At 49.2% G+C, this 23,614-nt stretch overlaps 1 protein-coding gene across 2 annotated transcripts in view; it reads right to left on the bottom strand.

Annotated features, from left to right (window-relative positions):
- Positions 1–2,329: 2,329 nt before the first annotated feature.
- LOC309822971 (interleukin-10 receptor subunit beta-like) overlaps positions 2,330–23,614 on the bottom strand; it is a 49,165-nt gene continuing 27,880 nt past the window's right edge. The window contains exons 2-7 of one of the 2 annotated variants that reach the window (XM_082655079.1): positions 23,094–23,217; positions 19,793–19,950; positions 18,382–18,548; positions 14,438–14,585; positions 9,687–9,844; positions 2,330–3,160 (exon numbers count right to left, since the gene is read on the bottom strand). In XM_082655079.1, coding sequence (XP_082511205.1) covers positions 2,879–3,160; positions 9,687–9,844; positions 14,438–14,585; positions 18,382–18,548; positions 19,793–19,950; positions 23,094–23,217 — 1,037 coding nt within the window. In that variant the 3' untranslated portion in view covers positions 2,330–2,878. The remainder of the gene's footprint in view (positions 3,161–9,686; positions 9,845–14,437; positions 14,586–18,381; positions 18,549–19,792; positions 19,951–23,093; positions 23,218–23,614) is intronic. The other variant, XM_082655080.1, reaches the window with a different exon arrangement.

The raw sequence follows: 23,614 nt of genomic DNA, 5'->3' as shown, positions 1-23,614 counted from the left end.
TTTAGTTGACTTCATCTGAGGGTCAGGGAAATTGCCATCCTGCGGGACAAGGAAGTCTAGATGTAGTTCCCTAAGACTGCTGACATCTTGGGGGCCAAATGGTAGACATGTCTCCTTCTTATTCATCGTGCAGAGACATGAGCAGATTTCATCATTAAAGAGGCGATCAGGAGACACACGGAGTCATGAGGAGGATAGAATACGAGGGAGACCTCAGCAAACATCCATCAGTGGTGGGAGTTGGGGATGTATGCCGCGGGAGCGGGGGAGGCACTCAGACAGTGGACAGTGCATCTCTCAGTGTGGCTAGAGACCCTTGGTGGCTGAGATGCCTCTGATTCCACTCCCACAACACAAAATATGGGGCGGGCCAGGGCAGCACCTCGGGTCAGCTCCCGGCCCTGGAGGGTCTGTGCCTTTCCTCGCCCCCGTCCTAGCCGCACCGTGTCTCCCGCTCTTGGTAGGAGTTGTTACACCTGCAGTCTCCAGCTAGTCATTCTCAGGCTTCAGCTGGTCCCCCGAAGGCCTCCAGGATCTCCCAGCCCTGGGGGACAGGCGTTGCTAAAAATCCCTCTGCTGGGGAATCATGCAGAGATGTGATGACTCACTCCTGTCTTACTCCTGTGCCCGCCTGGGTGGGCTTTTAGGACTGGGAGATCCACATCCACTCTGTTTTGCTTTTGGAGGCCTGCTCGGGGTTTTAGTTTGCAAACACTGGAAACTGGCTCTGGCTGATAGAAGCAGGAAGCGAGTGTCTCAACCTGATCTTGGGGAGCTCACAGAATCTCGGGAAGGGTTGGAGGAAGAGCCTCGGGAGGACGCAGGCAGGAACAATGTCCAAATCAGACCTAGTCTGTTGCTGATGCTAGTTCCCCCTGGCTACTGGATGCTTCTACCAGAACCCCTGCCTCTACTGCTGCCCTGCACCCACCTCCCTATCTTCCAACTGAAAACTGGGCTGGAGCCCCGGTTGTGTGCCTATAGTCCAGCAGCAAGGGGGCTGGAAAAGAGCAGGTGGCATTTTGAGCCCTTAAAAAGGGCTGGAGGGGCTTCCCTGCTGGCACAGTGGTTGGGAGTCCGCCTGCCGATGCAGGGGTCGCGGGTTCGTGCCCCGGTCTGGGAGGATCCCACATGCCACGGAGTGGCTGGGCCCGTGAGCCATGGCTGCTGAGCCTGCGCGTCCGGAGCCTGTGCTCTGCAACGGGAGAGGCCGCAGCAGTGAGAGGCCCACGTACCGCAAAAAAAAAAAAAAGGCTGGAGATGAGCAGGTGGCATTTTGAGTCCCTTCACACTTGCCAAGATGGAGATTCCTCAAGCATATGAAGAGGGGTTTAGGCAGGGACTGGATGAATAATGGGGTCTCTCCTTTCCTTCTCTCCCAAGTCAGATGCATCTACACGTGTACAACTTGACAGCCCTCCCTTCACACCTCCTTCAGGGAGGAAGAGCTGAACTGCGGAAGAGAATTAATTTCTCCCTTGTCATAAGACTAGCCCCAGATTACAATCAGGGGCGCTAAGAACCCAAAACATGGTGATCTCTCCTTCACATTATTGAAAGAAATTTAAAAATACTGAACGGGTCAACAAACTTCTGACCTTTTCCCCCATGTTGTCTCTTTTAAAAAATGTCAAATTATTTCAAATAGTGGTTTTTCTATTCTGGGGACTTTTTTTTTTTTTTTTTTTTTTTTGGTGGTATGCGGGCCTCTCACTGTTGTGGCCTCTCCCGTTGCGGAGCACAGGCTCCGGACGCGCAGGCTCAGCGGCCATGGCTCACAGGCCCAGCCGCTCCGCGGCATGTGGGATCTTCCCGGACCGGGGCACGAACCCGCGTCCCCTGCATCGGCAGGCGGACTCTTAACCACTGCGCCACCAGGGAAGCCCTATTCTGGGGACTTTTGATGAATCTGCTTTATTTGTCTGCTAGGACATTTGTTGCTGACCGAGGTTTGTGAAGTCAGCCACACCCATGAGATTATGTAGCTGGTAAGGCCAGCTACCGTTTATTGAGTGACTGCTATGTGCTGGCACTGGGGTGGGCATTTTTCACCAAGTGTCACTAATCCTTACATCCCCAGGTACAGATGAGGAAACTGAGAGGTTACAGGCTAATAAGTGTCCGAGGTAGAATTCAAAGCCCAGGGCCTTCTATTCTCTGAAGCTTCCCAGATGCTGTCGGGCCCCTGCGCCTGGCACAGTCCCTGGCTGACAGCAGGCAGGGACTGAGGAACATCCGCTGAATCAATGAACATTAAAGATGGCACACGAGAGCCTGGTTGAATCTGACAATCACACAGATGTAGTGTCATTAAACGAACGCACACGGATTAAACGGAGAATAAGACTTTAATTGAGCACCAGCATTATATACATAAAATGTGTCCGCATAGAAAAATAAATCCAGTCGAAGTGTCCCTGAGAATCCACAAAGTCTGTGCTCTGTACATGTACAGTGTTTGCTGACGGTTACTTTTGAGTCGAGGCCATTTTTCACATCAGTCTATCGGCACTCTGGTCAGGTTTTACAGCATCTTGGTTTTTATTCCTCATTTTAAATATTTTTGTTTAAAAACTTGTTTTTCGTTTTGTTTGTTGGGCCGTGTGGCTTGTGGGACCTTAGTTCCCCGACCAGGGATTGAACCCAGGCCCCAGCAGTGAGAGTATTGAATCCTAACTACTGGACCACCAGGGAATTCCCTGGAACTTTTTTATATTGAGTGAGCACATGAGGCTGAAAATCACACCTTCAGTGGCTATTTTTTCAAATCATTAAGGCCTTTATAAGGTGGCTAGTTCCCAAGATGGAGTATTTGTGCCAAGCTCCTTGGTGGTGTGGACGTTGTCCCAGCGTCTGAGATTCTCAATCCGGGGGTTACTCAGCTGGTCTCAGCCCTCGTTTGTCGGTTGCTCTGATCACCCTCAGAGGCAGGCGTGAGAAGGAGGGGGTCGCTGTGCCCGGCTGAGTGTGTGTCCTCCTTGGAGGTCAGCTCAGAGGACCCCTGCCCAGACAAGGTCCTAAGGCTGCAGCCCGCCCCAAGGTTCGGCTTGTGGCTTTCACACACTTCTGTGATGACGCTCAGTTTGTCAAAAACTTCATTCTCATCAGACAGTGGGAAGGAGAATAAGAGAAGTGTGCTGTGATGAGGGTGGTTCAGAAACTGCAAGAGAAAAAAAAGAGTTACTTATCAAATTTCCCCATTTCTTTTTCTGGGCTCACAGTTCTATACAGAACTCCTGGCTGGAAAACGCTGTTTTAAAAAAATGGGACAATAACAGTACGACACTTCCTCAAAACGCTAAAAATAGAATTACCATATGATCCAGCAATTCCACTTCTGGGTATACACCCATAAGAACTGAAAGCAGGGCCTCAGCTCTCTCTCTCTCTCTCTCTCTCTCTCTCTCTCTCTCTCTATATATATATATATATATACCCGTCTTCAGAGCAACATTATTCACAATAGACAAAGATGGAAGCGGTCCAAGGGCCCATCCATGGAGGACTGGATAAACAGAACGTGGTCTAGCCATACAACAGAATATTTTCTGCCTCAAAATGTAATGAAGCTGATACGTTACAACATGGGTGAACCTTACGCTAAGTGAAATATGCCAGACAGAAAAGGACAAATGGTGCGTGATTCCACTTACACGCGGTACCTAGACTAGGCAAATTCACAGACAGAAAGTGATGGTGGTGGCCGGGGCCAGGGGCAGAAGGGAGATGGGGAGGTTTTTCTATCGGATACAGTTTCTGCCTTGAAGATGAAAGGAGTCCTGTGACTGGAAGGTGGTGATGGTTGCACAACAATGTTAATGTACTTAATACCACTGAACTGGACGCTTAAAAGTGGGTAAGGTGGTAAATTTTATGTTATGTGTATTTTACCACAATTTAAAAAATGCGACAGTAAACCCGCATCTCATTTGCTGAGTGATCACAGGTCCCCCTCTGAGAGTTCCTCTTGTAAACCCAGAGGGAGACAGGATGGTCCCAGAGCTGTGGGGCTGATGCCGCCTGGGCATCCGTGCCTCTAGGAAGCTGGGATGCTGTGAGCACGGGGTAGATGTGTCTTGGAATAACAGCTAGTCTCCTGTGCGTCCTCAGGCTGAGCTGGGGGCCCTCTTTGGTGCTCCCTAGCAGCCTGTGTGTCCCTCTGTTTCAGCCAGCTCCGTGGCGTCCGGTGTGGCAGCCACCAGCCACTTGAAACCTGGCCGGTCTGGATCTACGTGTGCTGGAGGTGTAAAACACATACCTGATTTTGAAGACTTCGTATGAAAAAGAGAATGTAAATATTTCAACAATTGAAAAAAATAACTGAGTGCATGCTGAAATGATATTTGGGATATATTGGGTTGCATAAAATGTATTATTAATATTAATTTCCTCTGTTCCTTTTTACTTTAAAAATAACCGTGGCTACTAGCAAATTTAAAATCTATGTGCTTTGTTTCCATCTAGCCCGTTTTACGAACGATGACTCATGGTGTGTCCCTTCCAGCAGACGGGCTAGTTACAGACGGGAACCAGCGTCTAATCGTCCTTGTCACTCCAACACTTCAACCGTGAAGATGCCCATGTACGTTTCCTGAAATATCTGCCAAGTGCACATTCTCCACTTTTCATCCTTGTAGGTTCACCGAGGCTCTTAAATCTTCAGGACGAGGTGCAGAAACGTTCCTTAAAGCGTGGCATTCATTTTTAACTTCTTCCCCTCAGTTGGTTCCACTTTAAGGGATCAGTTAAGCCTTCCAAAAGTAATTTCCATAGCTCAGCCCTGGGAGATGACTTAACCTAAATTCTACCCTCCCCCACCCCCACCAGCCAACCGAAGGGAAAGGCAGGGGTCAGGGATTTCGCCCAGGTCCGTTGTGCAAAGGCGGTAGCTGCGGAGAGGAGGGACCTCCCCAAAGGCTCGGGTCCAGTGGAGCCACGGGAACACACTGGAAGCTACCTTGACTCTCCTGGGAGACAGGAGAGGAGAGGACAAAGCAAGACGCGCTAAATGTCAAGAAAGCGAAGGGCAGGCTGGTGGCAGGCTCAGAGTATCCGCGGTGGGTAAACCTCCCTATGGCTTTTTCAGCTAAACGTCTCCATCCCCAGCAAATCTCCCTCAACTCAAAATTAGCCTCTGGGCCAGGGTTAATGAATTCTCTGCATTTTGAGTCAAACTGGAGAATTTCATGATCTGAGGACCCTGATCTGCTCGTGGGTTCCTGGTGCTTCCTTCGCCCTCACTCCGCTGGCCCCTCTCCAGCCTCCCCTGCCCACCCATATTTCTCACTGGCCCACAGTCAAGCCTGCCAAGTCTTCTAGCCTGGGAGGCCAGAGCTCCTGCCATCTGACCCCTTAATTAAACTCGCCTCTGGCTTCGGTTCGCCTGGTCCCACACTGTCCCATCTGTCCTTTCCTGTCTGATGAGCCCCTCTGATGGTGAAGCCACAAGCAAAAAGCAGGTACACAGTTTGGCTTCCTCTCGGCTCCCCACGTACAGAACATCTCCTACGCTGAGCGAAGGGCCCGCCCGTGTGTCCTTCCTGCTGCGAACAGGCTTCTCAGAAGTGCACCTCTAGAAGACGCGCGTCTCATCCTGCTGCTGCCGCAGTCTCGCTGTCACTCTCGTTAGAAGGTTCTGGCCGCTCTGAGTCTCTTGCCTACAGTCACGCGGTCCACGTTCTATCCATGGCAGGAGCTGTGCTGCCCACACTTGTTCACTGGAGCTGAAACAGCTCCCAGCCAAGTCCCTGTCCAGGAACTGCCCTCCGCAGAAGGGAGCTGCCTTGTACGAGTCCTTCCCAGGGGCAGCCCGGACAATGGACTGGCTGGTGTGGAAACAAAGGCCTGACGTCAGTTACCACGACAACACATTAACAGGCCCAGGAAAGCAAGAAGTGGCAAGGCCTCCCTAAGAGACGCACTTCAGAGGGTGGGGGAGTCACCCTGTGAAGAGTCAGGGGCCTGTCACATCAGTTTTAGGGACCCCACGGAATAGGGAATGCCAGGACATCCTCTCCAAAGGAAGGGACCGTTATTGTGTCTTACCCGCCACCCCTGCCAGGGAAGCACGATGCGAGGTGGGCCTCTGGGTTCTGGGGGGGCAGCACATTCCACACCAGGAATATGGCTCCTGGTGTGAGTGATACAGAAGGCTGCCGGCTCTGAGGGGGCCTGGAGCAGGAAAGGGCCCCAAAGAGGGTACGGGCTTTGGAGCAAGCCGTCCTAGCCACACCTCACGCCGGCTGATGCTAGGGTATGGCCTCACCTCCCAGTGACATCTCAGCTGAACCCAGTGAACATGAAGAGGCCGTGAGAGCCGGCAGATCCTTGGAGGGTCTGCGGTGGGAAAAGAGGCTGAGTGGAGTTTATGGCAAATCCCAAGAGGAGCGTCACTGTGTGGCCACTACAGTTCTGAGGCCAGGCTGGCCACCTGCAGCCGAGAATTATACGCTGTTTGAAAACAGCTCTGGGAGTATTGGCCATGGGGACTTGGGAGAGACAGAGCCTTGGGCCACAGGACACCAGGTGACCGTGCCACCTAGAAGTGACCCTCACGAGGCCTGTCAGACCCACCAGGTCCTGAGGTGGGGTCAGAGGCCACACGTGCAGGCGGCCCGGCCTCCCCTGCATCTACCCCTGCTGCACCAGTACATCTGCCTCTGTTCACACCATGACCGCGCTGGGGGATGGGTCCTCATGACCAGGAGAAGCGGGAAGAGGTCAAACGTGGCTCACAGGGAGGTCAGCGTGGCACACGGGCACAAACCAAAGATGGCCCACAGCTGCACTGGAGCCCCAACTGGGGGCCCTGATGGCAGTGGGGGGGAAGCTCCCAATAGGCAGAGCTCCGGGCCGTGCATCTGGTCATCCCCTTTGTGTGGAAAGAAAAGTGGTCCAAGATCAGGTACTCATGGAATCCGAGGCAGGGGCCGACGGCGAGGCTGGTGGTCAGGGGCCAGAGGAAGGGAAACTGGAAGGCCAGCACAAGGGAGTCCGGAAAGAGGCGCGTGGATGGACTGTGGGAGCAGCTCCAGGTGGGGAGGTCTCTGGACCACATATGAACTCCGAGACCCAGAGCGGGGCCCTCTGCCAGTGGAGCTCTGTCAGGCCTCAGCAGTGCCAGCCACGGCCCTGCAGGATAGGGACAGCCGATCATTCCCGAAACAGGTGTCAACTCCAGTCAGAGTACACTGGTGCCCCTTCCAGAGTCCATGCCTCAGAATGTGACTTTATTTGGAGATAGGTCTTTACAGAGGTACTCAAGTTAAAGGAGCTCATTAGGGTGGGCCCTGATCTGATCTGAGGAGATTTGGACACAGATGGGAGAACGCCATGTGACGATGAAGGTGAGATGGGGGGACGCTTCTACAAACTAAGGAACCAAAGGTTGCCAGCAGCCACCAGCAGCCTGGGGAACGACCGGGAACGGCTTTTCCCTCACAGCCCTTGAAAGGAACTGACCCTGCTGACACCTGCATCTTGGGCTTCCAGCTTCCAGGAACTTGAGACAATACGTGTCTGCGGTTTAAGCCGCCTAGCGTGTGGTAATTCTGTTATGGTGGCCCGTGCTGACTGACACAGACCTCACATTACATCATGTCAGGCCATGGGACCCCATGACAGCAGAGGAGGCCAGGAGTGCAATACCCTGATGGTATTGCATGCGGGGCCACCCACCCAGCGTCTGCCAGCCTGGAAGGACGACGGCTGGCCCGCTGAAGGTACGGGGGGAGGGGGGTACTGGGAGTGGTACCAGCTTGGAGACGGTGCCCTGTGAGGACCAGCCATCGTCCTCCAGCACTGGGCACGCACTGAGAATCAATGACAGTGTGTGATAGTGTGTCCCCAAGAAGTAGAGTACAGGGGCTCAGGGACCGAGGGGTAGAAGTAGGAGTGGCCCTGCCTGCCATCACTCCCGCTGACCCACTTGGGGAACTGGTATCCACGCAATCTTAGGCTCTGTGAGCTCAGAGCAGGGGTCAGCAAGCTACGGCCCAGGGGCCGAAACCAGGTTTCTTTGTACGGCTCAGGAGTTAGGCATGGTTTTAGAGTTATAAGTGATGCCATGTAAGTGGTTACGTAAGTATCTACATAATATCTCAATCTTGGTCTCAAAGCCTAAAACAGTTACCATCCCAGTGGGGGACATTTCCACCAGGAGACACAGTAGGGATCTCATCGAACTTTAAGTGATAGCTGCCACCTCGTCATGCCAGGATCCTTGTGCCGAGAAACTAGCCAGCAAGGAAAGGAGTTGCCACAAGGGTCATCAGGAGGAGAAAAGGCTGCTGCTACGCGATGGGAGCACCCAGCTGGGTGACGGGGCACCTCATGGTATTGGGACTTCCCCTGCCCAATTCTGATGGCAAGTGGATAAGCACAAGTGCCCAGATTCCTGGGGTCCTGTGACCAGGGGCTCAGTCCTCGCAGAGCGGAGGGTCTGAGTCACCCCGTCAGGTCAGTAGCCTATGTCAGCAGCGGCTGGTCAGGGGAGAGGGGCCTCTAGAAGGAGAGCCGAGCAGCGGGTGTTACTTGTGCCCGTGGGACCAGCTGCAGTGATGGGGCTGGACCCTGTTCCGTTAACCTTCCTCTTGTAACCTTGTAATCTAAGAGATCGACTTAGCTCCTCGAGAAGCTGCGCCCGTGGGTCCCGGTGGTTTATGGCGTGGGCTGGAGTGGACGCTGCAATGCGCCACCCAGATGTCCTTCAGGAAGGAGGAACTTGCTCCCCTGGCTGCTGGGAGTGGGGCTGCCTCCCCACTGAGCGTCTCCCCCAAGGTTCCCGGGGCTGAAGGAGCTGCCACATCTAGTTACACCTCCTTCCTGGGGGCACCCACACCCAGCCCAAGGGTAATGTGGGCCCCGGGCCCTCTAGCCTCAGCCCTGGACATCTCTACCACAGCCCCTTCAGGACTGGCATCGTATCCCTCATCCCATCCTGCTGCCCTCTCTCCCGCAGAGGTGTTACTCGCAAGGCTAGCTCCACTAAGACTTCTGAATGCAAATCTCCATTTTAGAGTCTGTTTCCTGGGGAATGAGACCAAAGACAGGATCATTTGGGGCTGAGCCTGGCACATTTTCATTTCTAAGTGTGAGAGTATAGGCAGGATGATTTCATTTCTTTAGGTCACTTCCGTCCTACAGTCTCTATCCAGGTACATCCTTTCTTCTTCCCAAACCTTTTGAAAATAGCTTTCTTGAAAAAAAAAAAATTGCTTTCCTAAAGTCTCGGACACACATCCCGTAATTTCAGTTGCTCTCAGATGTCCCACAGCTGAAACCGCACTTGCCCCTCCTCCCATCCTCTGCCCATGGCTGTTCGCTGGCACTCAGCCTACAGTTTTCCCTCTCTCATCTTTTCTGCTCCGAGCTCTGCTTTATCTCTTCCTGTCCCAGGACCATCACCTTTGCTCCCTGATGACTTGGGGCTCGGGGAAGGGAAGGTCGGAGAAGGAACAACGTCCAGGTTGGAGGACGGGATTCGGAAAACAAACCTTTACCCCCTCCCGTAGGGCTGTTCCATGAGCTCAGACTTCCCTGGAGTGGCACCAGGGATGGGACCAGCGTGCAAGGTGCGTGTCATTCTCCAGGAAACCACGCTGTGCTGAGTTAGGCGGCCCTGACTTAGAAGGACAACTTCTGGTCAGCGTTTCCGAATCCACACCTGGCTCCATCCTGCTACCTACCTCTTTCAGGTGCTGTGGAAGAGAATTCCTCGGGGGGATGGCATGCTTGGCCTTCTTGTAAACGCACCGCAGCAAGACGAAGCAGCCAGTGAGCGTCAGGAGGGCGGTGCACACCGAGGCTCCCAGGACAACGGCCACGATCCAGGTGGGGGCGATTTCTGCAGGGACAAGGGGCTGGGTCATGTTCTTGTCAGGCACAGATTGGCTGACAGTGACCAAAACACTATTTTCACCATCACAATCCAATGGTAACCCCTGACCGTTGGGGGGACCCACACGTTTGTCTCGGAAGGCGTGAGGAGGAAACCCAGCAGCTGTTCGAGGACCCAGAGGTTTTCAAGTCTCACCCTTTCCTGTCTTCCTCCAAGCTGGGTTTCTGGCATGATTGCTGGTACACACACAAAAGCAGCGGCCGCAAGAACTCTGACCCACTTTACCTACTCACAGGGTAGCAATCAGCTCCCTGGTGGGGATAAAGCTCTTCTGCCTTGAAGCAGAAAACACGACTCCCTGGGCCCCAGAGCCCCGGTGAAACACACGCGCTACAGGGTTCTGAACTGAGAACTGCACAGATGACCCCACCTGATCCCCTGCACTCAGAGACCTCCCCCAACAGTGTGGTCGCCAGCAGCCCAAGGCTGAGCTCTGGGACCACCCAGCACTCCCTTGAGCTCCTCTCTGGAAAAACTCAAGGCTACCAAAGGAATTCACCTTTGTTCTGCCAACTCTTGACCTTCCTTTCTTAGTGCATTTTCACAAAAAGCTCGGGACTGTAAATCTTTTCTCTGTCCCTTTGGGACCTACATGTATCTCCTACAACCAAGGAGCGTCTTTCTCAAGGACCTGAAAGCCATTTCTTTGAAATGTCGTCATCGGGAAGGAGCGTGCCCCCGTCTAAGAGTTCCAGTGGGACCTACCCTGGCATGGCTGGTGACACTATGATGAACCCCTGGGGGACAGTGCCTGGGTCTCCTTGGGTCTCCAACCCAGACATTTGAGCATCTTAGACAAGGACATTCCACAGGCACACCTGGTTGATGGTGACAAAATTCAAAGGATGCTTTTGTGACTCACCAAGAGGGGGAAATGGGGAAGGAGAGCAGACACTGTTTTACACAGGCTGTGAATTGTGGGAGAATCTAGTGATCAACACCCTCTATATAAGGCTCTCTAACTTGTTTCAGTCTGTCTGATCATGCTGTCAGGTGGACTCCCTTTCTGTTTCACAGGGAAATCGTGCCTTTGCTTACCTATGGGATTAATCTGTAGGCAGTGGGCTTAGATATTACTTCCTTCCTGTCATTTACTAGCTGAGCAACTTTTGGCAAGTTACTTCACCTCTCTGGACCTTCATCTTCTGTCTCTGAAAGGGGAGAAGAGCCTTTCAATGCTCTCATTGAAAACTTGTGAGGTTTAAATGAGAGAACTATGTTTAAAAAAACCTAAAATGATGTTTGACAAAAGCAGATTTTCAGTGGGCTATACTTTTCCTTTCCTTTTTTTAAAAAAATTATTTATTTATTTATTTTTGGCTGCGTTGGGTCTTCGTTGCTGCACGCGGGTTTTCTCTAGTTGCGATGAGCGGGGGCTACTCTTCCTTGCGGTGTGCAGGCTTCTCATTGCGGTGGTTTCTCTTGCTGCGAAGCACGGGCTCTAGGCACTCGGGCTTCAGTAGTTGTGGCACGTGGGTTCAGTAGTTGTGGCACGCGGGCTCTAGAGCACAGGCTCAGTAGTTGTGGCACATGGGCTTAGTTGCTCCGTGGCATGTGATCTTCCCGGACCAGGGACCGAACCCATGTCCCCTGCATTGGCAGGCGGATTCTTAACCACTGAGCCACCAGGGAAGCCCTACTTTTCCTTTTCTTTTAAAAAATGTTTGGGGGCTTCCCTGGTGGCGCAGTGGTTGAGAGTCTGCCTGCCGATGCAGGGGACACAGGTTCGTGCCCTGGTCCGGGAGGATCCCACATACCGCAGAGTGGCTGGGCCTGTGAGCCATGGCCACTGGGCCTGTGCGTCCGGAGCCTGTGCTCCGCAACGGGAGAGGCCACAACAGTGAGAGGCCCGCGTACCGAAAAGAAAAAAAAAAAGTCTGGATTTTGTCAGTTAATAGGTGATCACTTAAGAGTCACGAAATATTTGAAATAGTTCTCTTTTAGGTCAAAGTGTGTGCCTCATGCCATGTTCCATGCCATAAACCTTAAGGAATATTTAAATGCATGATTTTAATAATGTCCTTATTAATAACGGCAATGACATCGAACCCACATTGCGGGCTCACTCTGTGCCTGGCGCTGTCCTGGGTGACACCCTTTGATTCCCCTCATTTTGCAGATGAGGCGGCCAAGGCACCAGGCAGTTCAGGATGCGCCCCACACCACTCATTACGTTGGAGTTCACAGCAGGGAAGGACGGGACACAGGACAACCGGGCATGTACTCAGGCCTGGGGAAAGCAGTTGGCAGGTGTTTAGAGGAAAGAGGGATGATTCCAAGGTCAGGGATGCTAGGGATTCAAGCTGGGTGAGGATCCCCAAAGCACAGAATTCTGATTCAAGCACAAATGATTCATGAAAGGAATAAAAAGATAAGCTCTTGTTATTTAACGGTGCTGTTGAGAGGCTTAGCCATGGCAGGAGGAACACAGGCAGGTCGACTCAGCCTCAGATAGAGGCGTGGCACTGGACAGGGAACTACAGAAAAAGAAAGGAGACTGACAGAGAATTCCCTCCAGAGAGACAGCAAGACTTTCCATCTTCTATATGGCTCTGCATTCCTGAGAAAATGTGCTTAATATGATTGGAGAACAGCTTCGGATGGCACTGAAAAGATCACGTGCCTGGGTGAGGTGAAAGATTCCTAGATTCAGGCAAGTAATTCATGCATTCACAAAACGAAGGAAAAAAACCCAACAACAAGATTCAGGAAACTCCAGGCTGGAAAGCTGGATGTGATGTCCAGAAAAAAATACAGACATTCTGGAATGGATGGTTAAGTGGCTAATTACAAATACTTAAGAAAGATAAGGACAATCACAAAAAATAATAACATGAGGCCACCGAGAAGAAATTGGCTCAAAGCGGCTGCCTTTCCTGTTTTGGATAGGGTTACCTGTTGGTAAATTACGGCACATTATGGGCTGGTTTTTCCCAAGCTGTTTTCCTTGGAATGCTCATCCTCAAAAAAGATGTTGAAAGATCAAATATGCTAAAAATGCTAATATATAGGGTGACTTTTCTGAGAGAGAAATGCGGCGTACCATCATTTCCAAGCACATCTGACTACCGGGCTCTTGTTTTGAGAAATATCCCATAACCACTCATGGGACACGGTTGTGACAGTGCTGCACTTGGCACTGGGTGTCAATTTCAGGTCGTATTTGCCAAAGTCTTACATGGTGACTTTGTGGACAGTAAAACCAAACAGCTTACATAATAGTCCACTAGATTCAGATGGACTGGTGACCAGTAAGCAACTAGTTAGGCGGTCTAGAGGGAGGTATATCCTAGACACACCAACAGTTTAAACAACGAACTGGTAAGGATCCTGAACCTCCTACCAGCAAATCAGTTGACGAGACGAAGCAAAACAGGGAGAGAAATATGTTCAATGACAAAAACCAACATTCACGAAGAACCTGATAAGCTGAAATGATGAATCACTGTGACGGCAGCACTGCAGTTGCCTCAGAATGGCAGTGACACAGAAGATGAACAGTTTTACTCTCTCTCTGGAGGGAATTCTTCATTACGCTCCTTTGTATTTCTGTAGCCCCCAGATCAGCACCTTGCTTCCAGCAGGGCCTCCGTAAATGAAAATGGTCAGGAGCAGACCTGCGTGTATGCATCCTTTTGTGGTCTGAGCCGGCGGAACCTCTGGACATCTTTAAGTGACAAAAAGGCCCCAAAGGGCCTGACGTTTGTACACAGACATCTAGGCCACAAGTTTTTATCATTCTGTACGCCAATGCAATGCATCCGTACAAAATTACTCAGTGTCTAGGCCAACTGGTACCCTCCCCCTCCCTCTTTTCCTCCTTCCCTTCCTCCTTCCCCATGTTTTTTTCTTTAAGAAACACCAAGCGTGGAGGCACTCTGCTAGACACTGTGGTACACATCATATGTGGGGGACTGTGTTGAGGTCCTGAATTCACGAGGAACCCTAAAACCAGCTTGCTGAGGACAGTGAAGGGGTTTCCAAACTCTTCCCATCACGTGCCTGAAGGAACTGGAGATGCGCAGCCTCGCAAGGAAAGGCTTCTGGGGGGGGGTGTCAGGGCTCGACCTTGGCTGGGTGGGCTTGGGAGGACTGAGACTTGCTTCAGGGGGCCCAAGAGGACAGAACGAGCACACTGGAGGCGGACGCGTGGAGGGAGACCTCAGCTCCCCGGACGGAAGGATCTCCCATCCATCCCTTTGGTCTAGGAGTGAACGAGCTGCCTCAGAAGGTGGGGTCTCCTTCCCAGCATGAGGCGGTCAGTCACGGCTGAACTGGGTGGGAGTTTGAGCTGGATGACGATCTCTAAGGAGCCTTCTGGCCCTCACACTCCTGGGGAGTCTCTAAAGCTACTTAAGATGCTCAGAGGAGGGACTTCCCTGGAGGTCCAGGGGTTAGGACTCCGTGCTTCCACATTAGGGGGCGTGGGTTTGATCCCTGGTCGGGGGGCTAATATCCCACAAGCTGCATGATGCCCTCCCTTCAGGAAAAAGATGCTCAGAGGAGACAGAACTGTAGACGGTGCATCTCGAGACTCACCGTCAGTGGTTGTTTGCTCACAGACAGGCTCACTCCACTCCCCGGTTTTGTTCCGATCAGGAAGAAACCCTCGAACTTGAACACAGTAAGTTGTCTGTGACTCAAGATTTCGGAGGACCTCGAAGTCATACTGACCAGTAACTGGAAACTAGTAACAGAGACAAAAATAAGAACATGCCTCAGCAGTGAAGGGACGTCATCTATTCTCCCCCGCCTCCCCGCCCCACCTACTCGTTATAATCTCTCCTTCAGGCTCAAAATAGGAGGATGAAGGAAGCAGGCGCTCCTCCTGGGTCGTCTCAGGGGCCCCGGAGACCATTCTGAGGTCGGGGTGGGCAGGGCAAGGACTGACCACGGTCCTGCCAAACCACCTCATGCCCTGAATTCTCCGGTTTAAATGACAAACAAGCCACCCCACTTCCTTTTTTAAAAAAAATAAACCAGTTGTATGGGTTGAATTTCGCCCCTCCCAAATTCGATGTTGAAGTCCTAACCCCTAGTACCTTCAAAAGTGACTTGGTTGGATAGAGGGTCTTTGTGGATGTAATCAACATAAATGAGGTCATTAGCGTGGGCCCCAATCCAATACGACTGGTGTCCTTATAAGGAGAAAATTTAGACACAGACGTGCACACAGAATGCCACGTAAGGATGAGGCAGGGATTGGGGTGATGCCTCTATATACTAAGGACCCAAAGATCGCCAGCACCCACCAGAAGCTGGGCGAGAGGCCTGGAACAGATCCTTCCTCATGGTCCTTAGAAGGAACCAATCCTGCTGACACTTTGATCTTGGACTTCCAGCCTCTAGAACCTTGAGACAATACATTTCTGTTGTTTCATCCACCCAGTTTACAGTACTTTGTTAAAGCAGCCCTGGCAAATGAACACACCAGTCATCTACAGTAAGACTCAGTGTGATTTTCTAAGTCCAGAGCATGTTCCTGACAAGGCTGCCTGGGGGTCTCCTCTGAATCACTTCTCCATTCACGAACCTGAGCTGCCCGCCCCCAAGCGGCTCGACTCCCCTCGAGGGCACACCCCTCAGCCTAACTCTGGTGGGGGCATCCCAGACTCATCTTAGTTTAATTTAAATATATCATAATTGATGATGTATTTCTGAATTTGAGAAACCAAAATAGTTTACAGTAAAATCAAGGGAATTCAAAGAGTACATACTGCCTGTATTTCCAGCATGGTTACAATTTCCTCACAGAAGGGCCTTATGAAAAATCTGTTACGTGAATAGGAGCTGCAATAGAAAGTGAGCACAGACTCTGTTTTTACTTTAGTAATTGGTTACTTTTCTTTGGGGGCTGGGCCTGCTGACAGCTTGATTCCTTTATTGTATAAGAAGCTAAGCTCACTGAAGGTGAGAATTGGATTTTACCAATTGAAAACATGAAGAGTACAGTATAACTTCTAATCATTAAAAGCAGAAATAAAAACAAAAAACCCCTGGCTTTCATTTCCAGGAACCCAATATTTCTAAAACCTTACAATGCATTTTTTTCAAGGCTAAACTCAGAGGTTGACACGTCAGAAGCATACATGGAAGAGGGTGGCACGGATGTGAGGGCTTTTCTAGCCTTTTTTCGCTTCTGGACAACTTCTGATTTTTTCTCACTTTCTCCCATCAGGAAGAAAGAATTTCTAAAAGCTTTTAATGCTCTTAGCTCGGCGACCTAATATGGCACTCTCTCAGAGACACCTGCATTCTAAAAGGGAACCATTTAATCTTATTTCTTTCGGGCTGCTGTAACAATACCAATGACTGGGTGGTTTATCAACATTTACTTCCCACAGTTTTGGAGGCTGGGAAGTCCAAGGTCAAGGCACTGGCAGATCTGGTGTCTGAGGAAGGCCTGCTTCCTGGTCCATAGCTGGGTCTTCTCAGGAGTCCTCACATGGTGGAAGGGGCAAGGGAGCTCTCTGGGGCCTCCTTTATAAGGGCACTAATCCCATTCACGAGGGCTCCACCTTTATGACCTAATCACCTCTCAAAGGCTCCACTTCCTACTACCATCACATTGGGGATTAGGTTTCAAAGTATGAATTTGCAGGGGAGTGTGGGTGGGGTGGGGAGAGGGGGAAGGGAACACAAACGCTGAGTCTACAGCACGTATAAACTGGTAAAGGTGACCCTGCAGGCACAGTGAGGGAGGCACTGGGGAGCAGGCAGCCTTTCCAACACTCCGTGTGTCACACCAAAGTCTTCCACACTGCAGGCAGAGTGAAGGTACAAATATGTAACCATATGCCTGTCCTGAGGGCATATTCTAGGTAAGAAGCTAAAGAGATAAACTGGGTTTTGAATTGCATGCCTGGGGCAGGAGGCACTCAGGCCTGGTAACTGTGGAATCTAATCCTTAATCACAGTAGGCTGCAACCTCCAGGAGTTACCTTCGTACCCCAGACTTTGGCAGGGACACTTGCATTTGATAAGTGACCATAAAACTTTCTGTGTTGCTTCCTAGGCACACAAATCCTGGGGCCTTGACTATAAGCAAAATCATCTATTCTGTGAAGAAGGCAGATACCCTGCGTCAGTTAACGAAGCATTTTTAAAAACTGAAGTATAGTTGATATACAATATCTTATTGGTTTCAGGTGTGCAACATAGTGATCTGACATTTATATACGTTGCGAATTGATCACAACAGAGCATTTTTGGGGGAGGGAGATTAACTTGAGATTTTTGGGGGGCTACATAGTATGTAGATATAAATTTAATTACATCATTCTTCAGACAATATGCATGGGTGACCCTTTCTTCCCAAACGCTTGAGAATCAGTGATAAAATCAACATTTAATGCAGAGGAGATAACATACGCATAACTTAACTTACATAAAATATACGTAAGTTAGTTTAGGACCACAGATGGCATTCAGCTCAGAAGCACTAAGTGTAAGAGTTGAACAAAGATGAATGAAAATAGTCTTGACACGTCTACACAAGGGCACGGGAACCTCACGTATTGACCATACCCATTGTTCAGGTAATGGGACAAGCTTACTTTTTTCATTATGTCATTAAATTCCTCAACAATCCTATAAAGTAGGTTATTATCCCCACTTTATTAACGAAGTGGATTATATGCTCATTTTGCAGACCTGAGAAGCTGAGGTCAAGAATGTGACTAGAGTCACACAATGGCAGGGGCAACGTTCCAACAGGATCTTTCCACTCCCAGCCCATGTTGTGAAAGGCACTGTCCCTGGAAGAGGAGGAAAGCAATGGGGAAAAGTGGGGTCAGTCCAGTAAAATGTGACACCCACCATTCATCCAGGGCGGGGGCTGCCCTGGACACGGACTTGACTATTCTGTGGTGTACTGGGGCCTCATGCCATGCAACAGTAGACATTCACTGATCACCTGACTCCGCTGACTCCAAGTTCCACCAGCCAACAGCTGAGTCAGCTCTGCCTTCTTAGGCAACTTCCCTTTGGGGAGAGAAAGGCCTGAGCTCCTGCACCAGCACCCAGGAAGTCTGCTCTGTGCATTGCCCTTGTGGAATGGGAAGCATGACCTGACATACCGGCCATCCCCCACAATGGGAAGCTTCTGGAGCTCAAAGGACCAGGCCTGAGATCCTCTGGACCAGTGGTCCCCAACCTTTTTGGTACCAGGCACCGGTTTCGTGGAAGACAATTTTTCCAAGGACCAGGGGCAGGGGGGTGGTTTCGGGATGATTTATTTATTGTGCAGTTTATTTATTTATTTATTTATTGTGCAGTTCATTTCTATTATTGTGCAGTTTATTTCTATTATTATTACATCAGCTCCACCTCAGATCATCAGGCATTAGATCCTGGGGCTGGTCCCCAACAGACCCCTGCTCTGGACCATAAGGTGCTGCCACCTGGCAAAGCCTCCCTCCGACCAACATTGAGCAAAGGAGAGGGAGCTTACATCTGCAATGCATGTGATTCGCCGTGCTTACCTTTTCGTCTGAGCCATTTTTCCAATATTGCACATGATAAGTCCATGAGTTATAAATATTCCTCATGCTCCATGTTTCAGGTTCATTCTTAATTTTCGGGGCTAAGAAACGCATATGTAAAGAATTAGCAAGTGCTTCTACTTGGATTCTGGGAGGTCCGATAATGGCTAAGTATGAGAACAAAGCAAAATGACAATCAAAATTCACATGTTAAAAACATCAACATTTACTTTTCGTAACTGGGCAGACCAACTGGGCTACTGAAGTACTCTGCCCTGTGATACACTGCTGAGGTGATGCTGACAGACGTGGCTAAGGAGGATTCTTGGATTTTGTTTCTTAAAAAAAAAAAAATCTATTAATCTTTGCCTTCATTAATCAGGTTTAGTCCATTTATGTTTACTGTGATTTGATATATTTGGAATTATTCCAACTACATTACTTTGTGTTTTCTGTAAAGAGTCCCATTTTTTATTTTTTAATTCCTCTCCTCTTTTTTTCTTTCTGTTGGGTTGAATCTTCTTTATTTCCATTGTTGGGTTGGAAGCAACAGATGGTATTTCTATTTTTAGTGTTGAACCTATATAATTAAACCACTTTCCAGCAAATACATTTTCCAACAAAGTCTGAAACTAGATCTTCCCAGACCAGGGCTTGAACCCATGTCCCCTGCATTGGCAGGCGGATTCTTAACCACTGCGCCACCAGGGAAGTCCTGGGCAATCCTTCTAATGCATCTCTCGATCTGCTCTTTGGAGGGCTGCACTTGAGTTCTGTTCATGAGATTCTTCTCCTCCTTATTCTCTCAATTGCTATCTGGTGGTTTAATTAGTTTTCAATTCCTGATGCTCTAATGATGTTCATTTTATGACCTCTGGTGGGTCCCCATGACCTTCCGGCTCTAACCTGGGAATATTTTTTTCAATGCCGACCAGCCAGCCTGACCCAACCCATCTGCCATCAGCTGTATCCGTCCCTCTGTCCTTCATCCCGGGCCAGCTGGTCTTTCTGTCTCTACACCCGCCTAAAATCAGTCTTTATTTTTCTGCTGATTGCATCACATTTCTTTAAGTCATGATTCCAAACTGACTTCCTCCTCCAAAATTCAACACACAGATCCTTCTAGTTTTTCTCATTAACAGCGCTGGCTCCAACTCGTTTTTGCCCTCGAGGCATTAAAGTCATCAAATTTATATTTAATTATCTTATTGCTTTATGCCTATCCTGTCCTATCTCTCCCACAAACTTCTTTAAGGCCACAGCCCTTTTTATTACATTCCCTAAGCCCCTTGTGCAAGGCCATCCACTTGGTGGGCACTCAAAGAACTCTTGCTGACGGGCCAACCAAGGGGGAAATGAAATCAAGGCAAGATGATGACATAACAACAAAATCAAAACCAAGATGGCTTACTGTCATCCACAGGACAGAAGGTGATGTTTATCCAGTCTGAATGCTCGTCTTCAAATTGAGCCCTGACCCTCAAGGTGTGGTCACCGTACTTGGAAAGACTTGAGAAATCACATTCCGTCAAGACAGTACTTGTGCATATATCTTGGAATTTCCTGTAACTACAAAATCAGAAGAAATCATGAGAGTTCTACCCTCAGTCGCTCTGAGGCTGACTGATGCTTTATTCTTCTGCTACCAAAGGATAATGGAGGATAACGTGAGGAGAATAAAGCAAATTCTTTACTGTCAATTTCAAAGAATACTATGTATCGTTCACACGAGCATTTTCCAAACTGTGCTCCATGGAACCTTAATGATCCTTGAGGTATCATAAGACATTTCAAAAACAGTCCATCCCACAGTCAAACAATTTGGGGCAAAAACTGGGTGAGACATGAACAGGTGTCTGTCTTCACAACAGAACTGCTCAGAGACTTTCATATCCTAGTAAAATGTGTCTTTCCAAAAAGGGGTTGAGTATTCAACATATTTGACCAAGAAAGCTGCCTTCTTTAACTATGTATTTCTGAAACTTGTGGGGCATGGTTTGTGAAATGTTGATATTCACAGATTAGCCAAAATAAGTGTATCATAATGATTTCAAATAATGTCTTGTAAGTGACTATTGTTCAGTTACGCTGGAAAAATTATAAAATTCGTTGACCTCAGATCTCCAGCCCTGGCACCAACCCCTGAAGGGAGGGTGGCAGAAACATGAAGTGGAAGGAAAGGAATGTTTGAGAATACCTACCAGGTACGTGTAACTTAACCTCACAACAGCCAAAGGAGCTATAATTAGCTCCGCCTGAGGTAAGGAAATCCAGGCTCTGGTCTTGCAAAAAGTATGAATCTTGTCTGACTGGCACCTTCCTGTCTTTGTGCCAAAACCAATCTGGCTACTCTAAGAGGTAATAATGAAGATGACGGTGATAACAATAATAACAGCCAACACTTGTCAAGCACGTAGGTGTCAGGTGGGGCACTGATTTTGCAGTATTATCTCATTGAATTTTCACAACCCCAGGAGGGCGGAAGTGACATCACTCCTATTTTATAGGTGAGGCCCAGGTGTAGAGAGCCTAAGACGCTCCCCCATGGGGCTTGGGTCTGCTTGACTTCAGAGCCCATTGCCTCAGGCACCACTCCACAGTCCACGGCACTCTTAGGAGGCAGAGATAATTGGGCTTATGCTATTTCACTGTCTGCTTTTTTCACTTAATAGACCACAAACATTTCTCTAATCAATCAAGTCTCCGTGGCTGCCTAACATCCCATCGTTGGGGAAATCCAAGGGTCATTTCATGAAGGGGGTTTTCTCACATGCGGCCATTTCTTTCCATGCATTTAAACTAATGCATGAATTGGGTGGAACACAGGAGTATTGCAAGAGTTGTTCTGCAATAACTTCCGTTTCACTAGGTCATTTTTATTGCACCTACAGATATTTTTCTTCCCATTAAGTAGCTAATAGGATCTATTCCCCATATTTACATCTAATTGTTTTAGATGTTTCCATATTCAAATCACCAAGCCATCCTCTGAAGTTCCCTCCACCACCGGCCAGCCCTACCCAATGTACACATACAACAAGAATTTGTACTGTGCAACTGCTCAGGTTAAATTCTAATCAAACCCTTTCCAGAGCCACAGAAGGGTAATCAGATTTTTCAGGATCAAATTTCTTCCACACCCAGCACGTCTTTTGTTTTCCCCAGCACAGGCCATGCTTGGTCTGCAAGTCTATGCTGAGGAGACCTGGAACCCAGGTATCCATTCTTGGTTATTGGGAGCTCTCATCTAAAAGACAAACACCTAAAACCAAACGCCTCTACTCCAATGGCAAAGAAGCAAAGAACAGAACAACAAGAAATAAGCCACAGGGGAGAGGGACAGACAGAGAGGGAAGCTCATTTTCCACAGTGAAATCCCTAGAGCTATCAAGACAGAGTGGAGAAAACACAGACGAAATTATAAAACCAGTCAGTGCTAGAAAATACACCGCAGGAGAAAAATAAATCTCAGAATGATGCTTATTAATTAAGTCCTTGGGGAAACTGACAAAACTGGAATATGGCCTTAAAGGACTGTATCATTGGTGAAGCTACCAAATCTTGATAACTGTACCACAGCGATGTGAAAGGTTATCCTTGCTCTCATGAAGTACACAATGAAATATCAAGGGGCAAAAGCAAGAAAATGTGGCGAACCTTAAAAATTGGTGAATATAGGCTCTTTGAAAGTTCTTTGTATTATACTTGAAATTTTGAAATGTTTTGTTACCTGGGAATTATTTCGAACTAAAAAGTTTAAAAAAAATGTAAACGAGGATTATCTTATTCATCTTTCTCCTTCTTCTCTGACTTAGCAGGCCTTGGATATGTTTGTAAAATAAAGGCCGGGGGGGAGGAGTGTGGGATCCACGGCATCTGAGACCCCCAATTCCTCCCTCCTCACTGAAGGAGCTGTCTGCCTTTGACGAAGTTTCTGAGTCACACGGGAAGCAGGTGTGCGGCTCACTGGCCTTTGGCTTCCTGTTGCTGTCTGCACCTGGCACAAAGGTGCGTCATCTGCACTCCAGCCTGTGGTGTACAGTGGCAGGCTGCCAAGGGAGGGCTGGCGACAGGCTGGGCAGGTCCTGGGAGGTCAGAACACCACTGAGGCAACCGTGGTTGGTGATACCCTTCCTTCACAAGCGTCTGCCCAGCAGCTGTCTTACATTCAATTTCAGAGTAACTGAGTGCTCACTATGCAAATGACCTGCACCTCCCCAGTACTGGGTGTGCAGTTTATAACCTACTGGAGGGGGTCGGCGGTAAGCGAGCCAGGGGCTTCCTGCCTGCTTTGAATACCTCAGTTTTCTTGGATGGCTTCCACTGTTGACTTCTAGCAATACTACTCTAATAACTGGAAGATGGTCACCACTGGCATTTGTCTCTTAGAAAACATTCGTAGTGACAAGCCCGATATGTTCACATTGCGGTAGGCTGCCACTGTGGCCGATGACACTCGCCATCTCCATGATAAAATGTCTGTCACACCATGAACCATCACAAGAAAAAGGAAAAAGGAGTTTACTTGTCTGTTTTCAGAGAACAGCGCTTTCACAAGAATTTCTGGGACAGAAAGAAGAAGGCCAGGAGAGAGGCTCCCCCTGGGCTGTCAAGGTCACTGGGGTGACAGCAGTCAGACTCTCTCCTTGGTCTGGCCCAGTGACCAGCCCAGCCAAAGCCACCATCCTCTGACAAGAGCACCCCAGACTTACCTTTGGTACTGAGCTGTGAAAGTCAGGTTCCCCTTGGGAAAAGCAGGCGACTCCCACTGTAGAATGTTCCTGAAATTAACTGAATTCATTCTGACATTTTCAGGAGGTGGCACCATTCCTAATGCTGTAAAAATAAAGGGGAAAAAGTTGGCAACTCTCTTCCTCTAAAAGGCTGTCCAAGAAAATAACCATATCCCATACTCAGGTCTTCCCTATGGCTCCAAGTCTTCAAATGTGCATGTGGGTGAAGGAGAGACATGCTTCAGCTGTGCTGAGGAGTCTAGATTGTATCTGAAGAGAAGAAATTGCTAAGGGGAGGAGGATAGTAAGAGTGAAGTGGGGATGGCTGAGGGTGACCTGGATTTGGGTGGTGGTAGAAAGGTGTGAAGGGGTGGGTAGATGGATTTTAGGTATATTTCCAGAGGTTTAAAATCTAGGTTTCCTAATACATTTGGTGTGAAGAAGTAGATGTTAATATCCACTCCTGGCTTAAGTACCTGATGGCCTGACTGGAGCTGGGG

This window comes from Grampus griseus (assembly GCF_964374135.1).
Source record: "Grampus griseus genome assembly, chromosome: 5".
NCBI lineage: Eukaryota > Metazoa > Chordata > Mammalia > Artiodactyla > Delphinidae > Grampus > Grampus griseus.
Note: the sequence above shows the minus strand (reverse complement) of the source record. Positions and strands in the feature narration are given on the sequence as shown.